Raw genomic sequence first — 14,043 nt, 5'->3', positions numbered from 1 at the left:
ATGTGCAAGTGACATGTTCTAGCCATTCAAACATGTGCAAGTGACATGGTCTCGCCAATCAAATACGGCCTAGTCACTCTTCAATCTAATTGGTCGGAAAGAGTTTGTTCTCATTCTTCTCTTTTACAACTATAAATAGGGGTCTTCATAACTCAGAAAAGACACTAGAAGTTATAACAAGAAATAAGAGAGAGCTCATGTCAAACGCCGCAAATTTCTCTACAAGTTTCAAGATTCAAACAAGCAAGTTCAAGTTCAAGAAATCAAGTTCAAGCTCAAGTACGAAGAACAAATCAAGAATCAAGGAGTACAAGTTCAAATCAAAGTTCGTGCTAGTTAAATTCAAAATTATTGTTAGTGGCAACAAATATAGATTCAAGATCAACCTCAAAGAACATTGAATTTACTTACTATTGGAAAGAAAAATCAGAGAATTCATTGAGATTGTAACACTCATATTATTTGAAATCAAATACTACAATTGCTGCAATATTTTTCGGTCTTGATTTTATTTTCTCGACGCAATTTATTGTCTACAAAAACTATTAGATTAGACTATAAATAACTATCGATAAGAAATTATTATTGTTTAAGATATTCTCACCCAAGAATATTTTAAAAAATCATACTATATTTGTCAATGTATTTACTTCTTACTAAACATATACTCCATTAATTTATCCAAACTTTAGCTATAACTCTAAAAGGTAAAATTAAAACACTACAAGAAATTATGGATACGACGATATTTATTTAGTGACATTTGACGTAAATATCGAAAAATATATAATTTCGTGACATTTTCTTTAGAAATGTCACAAAACAGTGACATTTTGTTTAAAATGTCACAAAATATTACGACTATTAACTTAAATGTCATGTTTAGATGGAAATTAGTGACACTTTTAGTTTTAGTGTCATCATATCAGTCAACATTTGGAAGGAATAACCACTAAAAGATAGTAATAATTAAAAGTTAAAATGTAATTGTTTCCCTCCTATTCCGTCCACAAAAAGATTACTAATAATTCAAACCCTGCCTTTGCCCTCATTCTGCTCCCCACGCGGTCAATTCGCTTCTAACGATTGCCGCACTTTCTCTTTTCTCCCATCATCGTCAGCCACATCATGAGGTAATCCCAACTCATCTATCTCTATCTCCATATCAATTTTTATGTCTATATCTTTTTCGCCCACCACGACGATTCTGGTTTCGACAACTTTTGTTGTTATTGTTATATATATGTTTCTTCAAAATCAATCAATCTTATCTGAATATTATTAAATAATTCATTTAATTATTTGGGTTTTTATATATTTTTTTGTCGTTCCTTTTCTTTTTAATTACTTCTGTTGTTGAATATTTGATGTTTAGAATGATAGGCTATGTCGTTGGGTCAATTATGTGGTGTGTATTCTAGGGTTTAGATGCATGTATTTTGGTATATATTGTTGTAGTTGTTTTATTACAGATTGGTGTTGTTGAAGCTAGTGTTCGTGCGGCTATTTCAATTTTTACTGCTTCTGAAAGTAAGCTAATAGTTAATCAAATCTTCCCTCTTTCCTCTTAAGTTGCTTTTGGTGTTATTAAGGATCTTCATCGACTATAGTTATGATATTACAAAAGCATTGCTCTGTTTTATCTCTTCTTCATACATTTTATGTCACCGTAAGAATTAAGATGGATGCTAACATTCTTGACATTGATAAGTGGTAATGTAGCCATGACATGCGTTACTTATTTAATTTTGGATTTTAAATGAGTTGCGGAAAAGTATAAGACAAGTTATCATTCTTTTGAGATTGTGACACTTTTTCTTCCTCATGTTTAGGTTTAGATTTAGGTTTGCGATGATGATCACTTATCCTATGTTTAGTAGAAGTTTTATGAGATCTTTGTTGCTTTGGGCAATTTCTTCTAACTGATGTCCTCCATTTTTGCACCAGATGATGCAATAGCTTACACAGAACTGAGTTGCAATAGTTTGTCATGTTCCTGGTAAAGTTCTTAGCTTTGAATTCCTTAATCTATCGAAGTACCATTATTATAATAATTCTTGCTTGTTACAATCCATAAGACTAGAAATAATGGAGTTGAAAAAAAATATACAGGGCACTTTTACTTTTTTCCTTTCTTATATTGTTATAATTCTTTCTTATGTGAAATTTTTATGCAGCTTTTGAAGGATGTCAGTTCAATTACTGGCAAGGGAATGCTTGAGTTGTGAAAAGATGGATCCACGTTGTCGCTGTATTTATTGTACAAGTTAAAGGAATTAGTTTGAGTTATGAGCGATCTTAGTGCAATTGTATGTTGGCATCTTTTAAATTGTTCAAATTTGTACCAAGTACAACTACTCAATTATATTTTGTTTATATATATATATATATATATATATATATATATATATATTAAATGTTCGGCAATTAAATTTATGACATTTAAGCACCATAATACGACATTTATATAATGTTGTCGTATCCCCTATTTCTTGTAGTGAAATAATTTTCATGTGACAAAAAAGCAAAAAAGATTCATATATTTCAGAACCTATTTCTTTTTTATTTTGTGTAAAAAAATATCACTTTTTTTATTTGAAAATAATTTATCTTTATAGATATAAAGTATTTATGCCTCATTTTATACCACAAGTTCAAAAGTATTTCTCTTTTTTCTTCAATTAAGTGTTTAGTCAAATAAGTTTCACATAAATTTAAACTACAGATGGAGTATATATAATACTAGTAAAAGGAGGGAAAAGTAAATGACGTTTCATCACATTGATACTGGAATAGTGAGCTTAGCGTCTCACATGTCATAACACAGAAAGCCACTGCTTTTGTTATTAATTACTCCTATTATTAAGTGCTTAAAGAAGAAAGACAGCGATCTCAGTTAACCAATGTAGTACATAGGATCAGGGACTTTAAAAGTACTTTCCTTTTTAGTCTGTTCAAAATAAATGATACATTTCTAAATTTGGAAATAATTCAACTTTAAACTCTTTTATTTTACTCATTTACCCTTAATGAAAAGCTTTTATAGTCACACAAATGATATGACCCCACAAACGTTTTACCCCTTAAACTTTTAAGACCACAAGTTCCTAAAATCTTCTTTTTTTTCCCTTAAACTTCATGTCGAGTCAAACTATCTCATTTAATACGGAACGAATGGAATAATACATAGGATAGGGACTTTGAAAGTACGAGAACCCACGTTGTCTCCTATCAAATCACTCCATTGGTCTCCAATGTTGCCATCAATTCTATATCCAGCTTTCACCAACTCTGTTCTCTTGCTTGATTTGAACACTACTGATTTTGGTGAATCATTTTTTCCCCCTGCATTCATCATCAATCATTCCCAAAACAAATACTACTAATTATTTCAATCTTTATACGGACATCTTCTATGTCCTCCCCGTATATTCTTAGTTGATTTACAACAGCCTTCACTTTTGAAAAATAATCCGAGATGCATTCGGATTCTTTCATTTTTAAAACTTCAAAATCAGCCCTTAGAGTTTGAAGTTTTACCTTTTTCACCTTGTCAACTCCTTGAAGAGAATTTTGTAAAATCTCCCAAGCTTCCTTTGAGGTGGTAGCATCTGCCACCTTCTCAAACATGGCATCATCCAAACATTGGTGGATGAGCGTGAGGGCTTGTTAATCCTTCTTCCTTGTCTTTGCCAAGACTTCTTTTTCATTTTGGGGCAGAGCTTCCTCATTATCGGGTTTTGCATACCCTCTGTCTATGATTTCCCATACATCCTGAGAGCCAAGGATGGCTTTCATACGTAGACACAATTTCTCATAATTATCTTTTGTCAGACGGGGGTACTGAAAAGATAGCGGACCATTATTTGCCATGGCTCTGATACCACGTTGTTGGGATAAAATAAATAATCCCGCCCAGGAATAATATCCACAGCAAATAATAATAACACAAGAGAGTAACAATGACACCAAATATTTTAGCGGGGTAAAATACAATACCCGAGTGGAGCAATATTATCACTATAATATTGCAACTTAGTAGTGTCAAGAAACTACTACAACTTTGAAAGAAATAACACTCTTTATTTAACACACTTCACTACAATATTACTATAACTCACTAATTATCTCACAGACAATAATCTGTGGATTACTCTCACTAACTATATGTTGCTTCTCTCTTTATTTTGGTGAGTCTTCAATGAGGAATGGATAGCTCCTTTTATAGGCACAATTTTTACCTACCCAACCAATCTGATTGGTTCAATAATTTGCAAAGTCCAGCCGCCCAAACTTTTGCAAATTTTTCAGCTGCCTATTTTGTCTTCTCCACATTTTTCTTTATTTAGTAGGTGAGGTATGGACCCCACAAATCTCTCCCTTAATTTTGATTTTTCTTCTTCAGTCCAAGTCTTGTTCTCAATCTTTGAAAATCTTCAAACTTGTGAGGCTTTGTAAAAATGTCTGCAACTTGATCATGGGACTTCACATATTTGAGCTCGACTTCCTTCTTGGCAACGCACTTTCTGATGAAGTGATACATTGTATCTATATGCTTGCTTCGATCGTGATACACCGGATTCTTGGCAAGTGCTTGTGCAGATTTGTTATCAATACAAATCTCTGTAGCTTCCATTTGTGGCAAATTGAGCTCCTTTAATAATCTCCTTAGCCAAATAGCATGATAGGTACATGATGTTGCTGCTATATATTCGGCTTCACAAGTCGAGAGAGTAACAATGGACTGTTTCTTTGAACTCCAAGAAATAACAGAATCACCCAAGAAAAATACAAAACCAGTTGTACTTTTTCTATCATCAATATCTCCCGCATAATCACTATCACAAAATTCCACAAGGTTGAAATCATTAGAAGAAGAATAAAATAACCCAAAATCGATCGTACCTTTTAGGTAACGAAGAATTCTTCTAGTGACCTTCAAGTGAGTAGAGGTAGGAGCCTCCATGAAGCGACTTACTACTCCAACTGCAAAAAGTATATCTGGTCTGGTACAAGTCAAGTACCTCAAACTTCCCACAAGACTTTTGAAGAATGTGGGATCCACTTTTTCTCCCACATCAAACTTGGACAATTTTGTCCCACTTTCCATCGGCGTGTTCACGGGGTTGCAATCGAGCATGTTGAACTTCTTCAATATCTCCTTTGTATAGCTTTCTTGAGAGATAAAAATTCCATCCTCCATCTGCTTCACTTCTATGCTCTGGTAATATGACATGGGCCCTACGTCTGTCATCTCGAACTCATGGGATATATCTTTCTTAAAAGCTTCAAACAAACTTGGGTTATTACCCGTGAAAATAAGATCATCAACATAAAGACAAACAAGTAAGATATCTCCATTAGTATGAACTTTAAGGTAAAGAGCATATTCATGGAGACAACGAGTAAACCTATTTTCTTGAAAATACTTGTCGATGTAGCTATTCCATGTTCGTGGGGCTTGCTTTAATCCATATAAAGCTTTCTTCAACCGCACACTTTATCTTCATGGTTTTTGACCACGAAGCCCAATGGTTGTTCAACATAGACTTCTTCTTCAAGATAGCCATAAGAAGGCTGACTTGACATCTAGTTGATGAATCTTCCACTTCATTTGCGCCACCAAAGAGATCAGCAAACGAATCGTTTCCATGTGGGCAACAGGTGCATAGACTTCTTCGTAGTCAATGCCTTGCTTTTGCTTGTACCCTTTAGCCACAAGTCATGCCTTATATCTCTCTACATCTCCATCAGCATTCATCTTTGTCTTGTATACCCATTTCACTCCAATTGCTCGATGACTCTTGGGAAGAGTTGTTAACTCCCAAGTGTTGTTCTTCTCTATTGACTCAATCTCCTCCTCCATGGCTTGTCTCCACCTTTTGTTTGTAAAAACTTCATCAAAGTTCATTAGTTCACTGTCAGCAAAGAGACAACATAAAAAATCAAAATTAGTAACTTCTTCTGTGTCATTATAGAGCTCTTGAATGCTCCTTATCCTTTGCGACTGTTCATTTGAACCTTCTTGAGAAGAGGGAGATGCAACATTTGTTGGAGAAGGAGGTGGAGTTGTGTCCTGCACAGGTTTCATGGTCTCTGGTTCTTCTTCATCACCAAAGTATGGAAAAAAATCATATGAAGTTTCTTCCTCAGCTTACCAATTCCATGCCAATTTTTCATCAAATTCAACATCACGACTTACCACCATCTTGCCGCTGTTTGGGTTGTATAGCTTGTAGCCTTTTGAACTCATATCATAGCCAACAAATACATGCTTGACACTTCGATCGTCAAGCTTCGCTCTCCCTTGATGTGGCACATGAGCATAGGCTATGCTCCCAAAGATTCTTAAGTGCTTGACACTTGGCTTTCTTCCACTCCATGCTTCTTGAGGGGTTTGATCTCTAACATTTCTTGTTGGAGACCTGTTATTCAAATAAACTGCACAAGAAACAGCTTCGGCCCAAAATTCCTTAGGCATACTTTTAGCTTTCAACATACATCTAGCCATATTAAGAATCGTTCGATTCTTTCTCTTTGCAACACCATTTTGTTGAGGTGAATAAGGTACCGTTAGAGGGCGATGAATTCCATGAAGTTGACAAAAGTCATTAAATTCGTTTGAGGTGAATTCCCCTCCTCTATCGGACCTTAGAGCTTTAATTTCATGGCCACTTTCTTTCTCTACAAGTACTTTGAAAATTTTAAAAGCAGCAAAAGCTTCAGATTTTTGGTTCAAGAAATAAACCCAAGTCTTTCTACTAAAGTCATCAATGAAAAGCAGAAATTATTTTCTTTTACCAAAAGAAGGTGGATTGATTGGTCCACACACATCAGTGTAGACAAGCTGGAGCGGCTTGGTTGATCTTGACATGGCCTCCTTTAGAAAACTCCTCCTTGCATGTTTCCCAAGAAGACAAGCTTCACACAATTGATTTGGATGGTTGATTGATGGTATCCCATGTACCATGTTCTTTTCTCCCATTGATTTGAGCGCTTCAAAATTTAAGTGCCCAAATCGCATGTGCCAACACCATGATTCATCTTGCACATTATCCTTCAAACACTTTGCATTAATTGTTTTAAGATTAAGAGAAAACAATCTATTCTTTGCCATATGCACTTTAGCAATTACAATTCCACTTGAATCTCTAAGCCAAAGATGCATATTTTTCATGTGGATGTCATATTTCTTTTCAAGAAGTTGGCCCAAACTTAAAATATTACTTTTTAATTTTGGCACATAATAAACATCTTGATTAACTTGTGACTACCATATTTACAGGAGATCAGAATCGTACATATCCCTTCGATTTGAACCTTTGAAGTATCTCCAAAGGACACATTACCTCTCACTTTTTTATTGATCTCCACAAACTTCTCTTTGTATCCACACATATGATTGCTTGCTCCATTGTCCAAATACCACGAGTTGCAATCATTTCTGTCTTCTTCCTTGAGTGCCATCAATAACGTTGACTCATTTTCTTCTTTCTTGTCGTCAACAAGGTTAGCCTTTTCTTCAACATTGCTACGGCATTCCCAAGAGTAATGACTAAATTTATGACAATTATAACATTCAATTTTTGATTTGTCATACCTTTGTCCATTATTTTCACGGTAGTATCCATGTCCTCTTCCTCCTCTTTGTCCACGACCACGACCTCTGAATGTTTGGTGGATTTTAACTTCATTGTTGAAGTTGTTACCATTACTTCTTCCTCTTCCATGACCTCATCGGCCTCTTCCTCGTCCGTTTCCTCGATAGCTTGTTTCACCTCCATAATCTTTGAAGGATGCCTGAGTTTTAAGAAGTTGTTCCAATGGCACTTCTTGTCTCCTTTTGATCTTTTCTTCGTGGGCTTGTAAAGAACCTTCCAATTGCTCTACCATTATAGAGTCTAAATCTTTAGACTCCTCAATAGCACATACCACAAAATCAAATTTAGGTGTTAAAGTGCGAAGGATCTTTTCTACCACACGGACATCTTCTATGTCCTCCCCGTATCTTCTTAGTTGATTTACAACAGCCTTTACTTTTGAAAAATAATCCGAGATGCATTCGGATTCTTTCATTTCTAAAGCTTCAAAATCAGCCCTTAGAGTTTGAAGTTTTACCTTTTTCACTTTGTCAACTCCTTGAAGAGAATTTTGTAAAATTCCTCAAGCTTCTTTTGAGGTGATAGCATCTGCCACCTTCTCAAACATGGCATCATCCAAACATTGGTGGATGAGCGTGAGGGCTTGTTGATCCTTCTTCCTTGTCTTTGCCAAGACCTCTTTTTCATTTTGAGGAAGAGCTTCCTCATTATCGGGTTTTGCATACCTTCTATCTACGATTTCCCATACATCCTGAGAGCCAAGGATGACTTTCATACGTAGACACCATTTCTCGTAATTATCTTTTGTGAGACGGGAGTACTGAAAAGATAGCAGACCATTATTTGTCATGGCTCTGATACCACGTTGTTGGGATAAAATAAATAATCCCGCCCAGGAATAATATCCATAACAAATAATAATAATACAAGAGAGTAACAATGACACCAAATATTTTAGCGGGGTAAAATACAGTACCCGAGTGGAGCAATATTATCACTATAATATTGCAACTTAGTAATGTCAAGAAACTACTACAACTTTGAAAGAAATAACACTCTTTCTTTAACACACTTCACTACAATATTACTACCACTCACTAATTATCTCACAGACAATAATCTGTGGATTACCCTCACTAACTATATGTTGCTTCTCTCTTTATTTTGGTGTGTCTTCAATGAGGAACGGATAGCTCCTTTTATAGGCACAATTTTTACCTACCCAACCAATCTGATTGGTTCAATAATTTGCAAAGTCCAGCCGCCCAAACTTTTGCAAATTTTCCAGCTGCCTATTTTGTCTTCTCCACATTTTTCTTTATTTAGTAGGTGAGGTATGGACCCCACAGTTTTGTTGGAATACGATTTATAGCGGTATAAGTTATATTGAGATAAGTTATGTTGTGATTAGTTATGCTGAGATTATTGTTTATTCATTGTTTGATATGTTGTATTAAGAATGACAATTGCATAATTTCTAAGAAGAAGGTATAAGTTATACTGGTGCTAATTATCCCACTTTCTATAAGGTATAAGTTATCTCAGTGTTAAGATTAACACCGGGATAACTTATACCTGATTTGCCAACCAAACAGAGTATTAAGGTGGTATTAAATTATTATACCACCTTTATACCTTCTTATACCTCAAACCAAACGACATCTAACAGTGTAAAGCATTTTTTTACACTATTAGAGTAAATTTAACCTGTTGAAATAAGTAACTTGTCGTATTTTCAAGATTACTAATTTCACTTATCATAGATAGTTACATGTAATTATCTTTTAGGTCACATAAGTTTACACTTTCAGAGTATAAAAGTTCAATTAAAAATATAGATTAAAACCCATTTAATTGTGTGTTTTTTTTACACAAAGGCAACGTCTGATCGAGCATAGTAAGGAAGATTGGAGAGAGTAGTCTCGTCAATATCAAAGACCCAAACATCCTTGCCATCGCCGCCAAGTTTGAGGCCTGTGGCGTACTTAATAGCAGCATCGGCTACGGCCTCGCAGTCATGACGATAATGTTGGCCGACCATGTAGTAACCTACATAATTTTCACAAGCACCTGGCACCATTTTCCAATCCCTAAGTTTGTTAGTCTCCACCCCTAGACGCCAACTTCCAATTGCGGGACGGGATAACCAGCAGCGCCAGTCTGTGGCCTTAGACGATGGATTTCAACCACTTGGTTTATGACCTCTACATTATTGGAAGTAGAGGCCACTGTCACAGCTACTATAGTTGAAAGAAAGAAAAACAAAGTGATAGACTTCATATTGTGGTTTTAACAAGTTGATGGAAGATGTTTAGACAAAGCCGGTATACGGTGGTTTAAATAATAAGATTTTCAACTCGCGAAGCATAACTCAAGCAATGAAATCAATCAGGTGATCGCGACATCACGTGTTTCACGACTTGAATAATGATTTCTCAGGTGATCACCTGTCACTAATCGTACTAAAAGTATAAACCACAAAGTCTAAAAGATAGAGGAAGGACAAGGAGGATAAGGAGAATCAACAAACTTTATTATTCTTGATTGTGTTTATGCTTATTAGCATTTGTTTTTGTGTATCAAATGCCCTTGATCCATATTGATTGGGTAGATGTGTTACTTCTCCGTGTTCATTCTGTTGTATTCAAGTTACATTCATCATTTCAATGACCTTGGGCTGGTCATTGACCCATCTAGCTATTGAACTCAGTCACATCACTACTAAAAACTACATGTTTACCGACGCAAGTTACCGACGCAAGTTCGTCGGTAAGTGGTTGATGTATTGAGAAAAATTGAGTTTACATATTAAAGTGATTGGAAGATGATGTGTCATGACACGTAGACTGGTCAAAGAGTTATGATTGGCAAAGAGGCACGAGTTGCAACAGATACGAGCAAAGGCATAAGAGGAGGCACGAGCGGATACTCAAAAGATTCAACGCCCATACCTATTTAAGTCCAAGAATTAAGGAGAATGAATCTAACAGCACAAGAGAGTACAGATACAGTATTTAATGAGCATTAAATACTAAAAACGTTAGAGAATCTATATTAAAATACAATGATTATGTAACATATCATTTAATGTCTTTAATTGTCTATAATGGCCTTATTATAACAAAGGCAAAACGCATATTTCCAAGATAGCTATAAAAGGGAAAGAATGGGTTAATTGTAAAGACATGAAATACAATCTGAATACATTGGTTTTACTTTGTTATCTTATTGTTGGCAAAAATCACTTTCATTTATTCATTCTTTGATTATCAATAACCCGAGTTCTTCTAAATTAAAGCTTTAATCGAAATTCCACTTTTTGGTTAAACAAATTGGTTCCGTTACCAGGAATCTGATAATTTATTCTTTTTTAGTTTAACTTTCCTTGTTGCATCAACCATGTCGAACAGTAATGACAACATTCAAGAAAACCAACAACTTCAGGGAAATTTACAGGATAATCACACCCCGGTCTCTTCTCCACAAAACTCTCCTCGGCGGTCTCGAGAAGGCACTCCTGATGGATCTCATGCAAATGGAAATGCTCATTTTGAAAATGTTGAAGCTATCGATGAAGCTTTGCAAAAACTAATTGCTGAACAGGTTAATAAAGCTCTTGAGGCTTTTGCTAACCAGCTACCAGCTACACCACCCACACCCACTCCAAATAACAACACTTTGGAGAACCCTTGCTCTAGGCTTGTTAATTCAGGTAGTGGTGGAACCCCCAGCAAATCACAAGAGGGAGTACCAGGTAACTTAGTCAATTCTGATTTACCAAATTTAGTACTAACATTACAGAAACAACTCAAGGAGCAAAGTGACCACATAGAGCAAATACCTGGGGTGCCGCCCGTAATCAAAGGGATAGATATGGATAAATATTCGCAACAACCATGGAAGCCAAGTGTTGCTCCCCTCCTAATTCTAAAGAAATTCAAAATGCTCGATATTCCAAAATACGATGGAACAACTGATCCACGAGACCATGTGACTGCATTCACAACAGGCGTAAAAGGCAACGACTTGACCAAACAGGAGATCGAATCAGTATTGGTCAAGAAATTCAGTGAAACACACACTAAGGGTGCATTAACATGGTATTCTCTTTTACCCAAAAATTCTATAAATTCTTTTGCTGAGCTTGTAGATTTTTTCATCAAAGCACACTCGGGAGCTCAAAAAGTCAAAAAAGAATGGAAGATATTTTTAAAATTAAGCAAGGGGACTCAGAATTGCTTAGAGAGTTCGTGGAATGATTCCAACGTGAAAGAATGACATTACCACGTATACCTGACAACTGGGCAGCTATAGCCTTCACAAGTAATTTGAATGAAAAAAGTTCAGAAGCTACGAGGTGACTCAAGGAAAATCTTCGTGAATTCCCAGCTACAACATGGAATGATATTTACAACAGGTATAGCACGAAGCTGAGGATAGAGGAAGATATTATCTCACGGTCTCAAAAAGAAGAAAAGGTAAGTTCGAGACGGGCGGAAATCGAAAAAGGTTTCGGTAAAAATAGGAACGAACTATACATGGGACAAGCGGGAAAAGACTCGCGGTTAAAATAGGAAAATCAAAGGTATGATCACAGGTCGGGGAATAGAGAGTCGGGCTCGTCATCAATATTTGGGAATGATCGAAACACGCGTGAGTCACTAGATGAGGATAGAAACTTGAAGGCGAGGTTTGGCGGTAATAATTTCAATATGAGCACTTCCGAGCTCGTAGCTATTTTGAGAAGCATGGGTGACAAGGTACGATGTCCAAAAGAGATGAGATCGAATCCATACAGGCACAATCCTGATCATTGTTGCGAATTTCACAACGATCACGAGCATAAAACGACAGACTGTAGGTTTTTACAAAGTGAAGTTGATCATTTATTAAAATAGGGTTATCTCACCGAGTTATTCTGTAAGAAAGGTAAACAAGCATACATGAAGAATAGGCAGGAGCCCCCTAAACCACTTTCTCCCAAAAGGACCGTCAACATTATAAGTGGAGGTGAAGACATCAATAGTGTGACGTACACGACAGCCAATAAAATTTCCAAAGTCACAATTACCCAAGGGAAGTGGGTGCGACATGTCTTAGAGGAAGAAAGCATTACATTTGATGATGCAGATGCGGATGGCGTATTATCTCCTCATAACGATGCACTGGTAATATCTCTACTTGTACATGATACTAATGTAAAACGAGTTTTGATTGATCTAGGTAGTTTCGTTTACATTATTTTGTTAAGAGTATTACGCGAGATGCAAGCTAAAGATAAATTAATACCAAAGGCGCATACTCTATCTGGATTCGACAATTCCAGTATCGTGACGAAAGGAGAGGTAATACTTACTACATTCGCAGAAGGAGTTTTCAAAGATACAAAGTTTCAGGTAGTAGATATGGAGATGGCTTACAATATGATCCTTGGGAGACCATGGATCCACGAGATGGATGCCATTCCGTCAACCTTGCATCAAGTTATTAAATTTCCATCACCATGGGAAATATGTCAAATCCGTGGGGACCAACGTACATTTAGGAACATCAACTCTGTAGCGGATTCAAGTACGAGAAATGAAGAAAAATAGCAATCACAGAATCCAGTTGAGGGTACCACAACACAAACCTCAACTGAACAAGGGCGAACAGACGTGAACTCAAGGCCAGATACTATTCAAGAACCAAAGGAAAATGAAAATATCAAGACAATAATTGAAGAACTAGAGGTGTTATTTGCACAATATCCTGATAGGAAAGTTTACGTAGGGGCCAATTAAGCCAGGACATGAACAGTAAGTTGATTGAATTTTTGAAAACTAACGCGGGTTGTTTTGTTTGGTCCCACTCTGATATGACAGGAATACCACCGGAGGTAATGACTCACAAATTAAACGAAGACCCATCGTATCCTCCTGTCAAACAAAAGAAGAGAAAGCAAGGAACTTTCAAAAATCAGGTGATTCAAGATGAGGTTCAAAAATTACTAAAGATTGGGTCTATCCGTGAGGTAAAGTATCCTAATTGGTTAGCCAATACTGTTGTGGTACCAAAGAAGAATGGAAAGTGGCTAGTTTGTGTAGATTACATAGACCTTAACAAAGCATGTCCTAAAGATTCTTTTCCACTACCGCATATAGATCAACTAATTAATGCTACTGCAGGACATGAATTATTAAGTTTTTTAGATGCGTATTCAGGATACAATCAGATCAAAATAGATCCGATAGATAAAGAAAAAACTTCCTTCATAACTAACAGAGGGACTTACTGTTATAAAGTAATGCCTTTTGGTCTCAAAAATGCTGATGCAACATATCAAAGACTAGTGACTAAAATGTTTCAAGAACATTTGGGGAAAACTATGGAAGTTTATATAGACGACATGCTCGTCAAAACTCAACATTCAGGGGATCATATATCACACTTGTCTGATGCA

General features: G+C 36.0%; 1 protein-coding gene across 1 annotated transcript; it reads right to left on the bottom strand.

Moving 5' to 3' along the window:
* Positions 1 to 2,954: 2,954 nt before the first annotated feature.
* On the bottom strand, positions 2,955 to 9,892 carry LOC107802151 (acid phosphatase 1-like). The gene is made up of 4 exons (XM_075220183.1): positions 9,472 to 9,892; positions 8,327 to 8,421; positions 7,716 to 7,800; positions 2,955 to 3,358 (listed from the first exon to the last, which is right to left on the bottom strand). The coding sequence occupies exons 1-4, from the start codon at positions 9,679 to 9,681 to the stop codon at positions 3,161 to 3,163; spliced, it is 588 nt and encodes a 195-aa protein (XP_075076284.1). The 5' UTR covers positions 9,682 to 9,892; the 3' UTR covers positions 2,955 to 3,160.
* Between the last annotated feature and the right edge of the window lie 4,151 nt (positions 9,893 to 14,043).

The sequence above is a fragment of the Nicotiana tabacum genome, chromosome 8, assembly GCF_000715075.1.
Source record: "Nicotiana tabacum cultivar K326 chromosome 8, ASM71507v2, whole genome shotgun sequence".
NCBI lineage: Eukaryota > Viridiplantae > Streptophyta > Magnoliopsida > Solanales > Solanaceae > Nicotiana > Nicotiana tabacum.
This window is presented reverse-complemented; position numbering and strand designations above follow the sequence as displayed.

Excerpts from the sequence above, each read along its gene's own strand:
- LOC107802151 (XM_075220183.1), bottom strand. The coding sequence starts at position 9,681 with ATGGTGCCAGGTGCTTGTGAAAATTATGTAGGTTACTACATGGTCGGC. Across the intron at positions 7,801-8,326 it reads TGGGAAATCGTAGATAGAAG|GCATCCTTCAAAGATTATGG; the intron begins GTATGCAAAACC and ends CTTAAAACTCAG. Across the intron at positions 3,359-7,715 it reads AGGTCATGGAAGAGGAAGAA|ATGATGAATGCAGGGGGAAA; the intron begins GTAATGGTAACA and ends TGGGAATGATTG.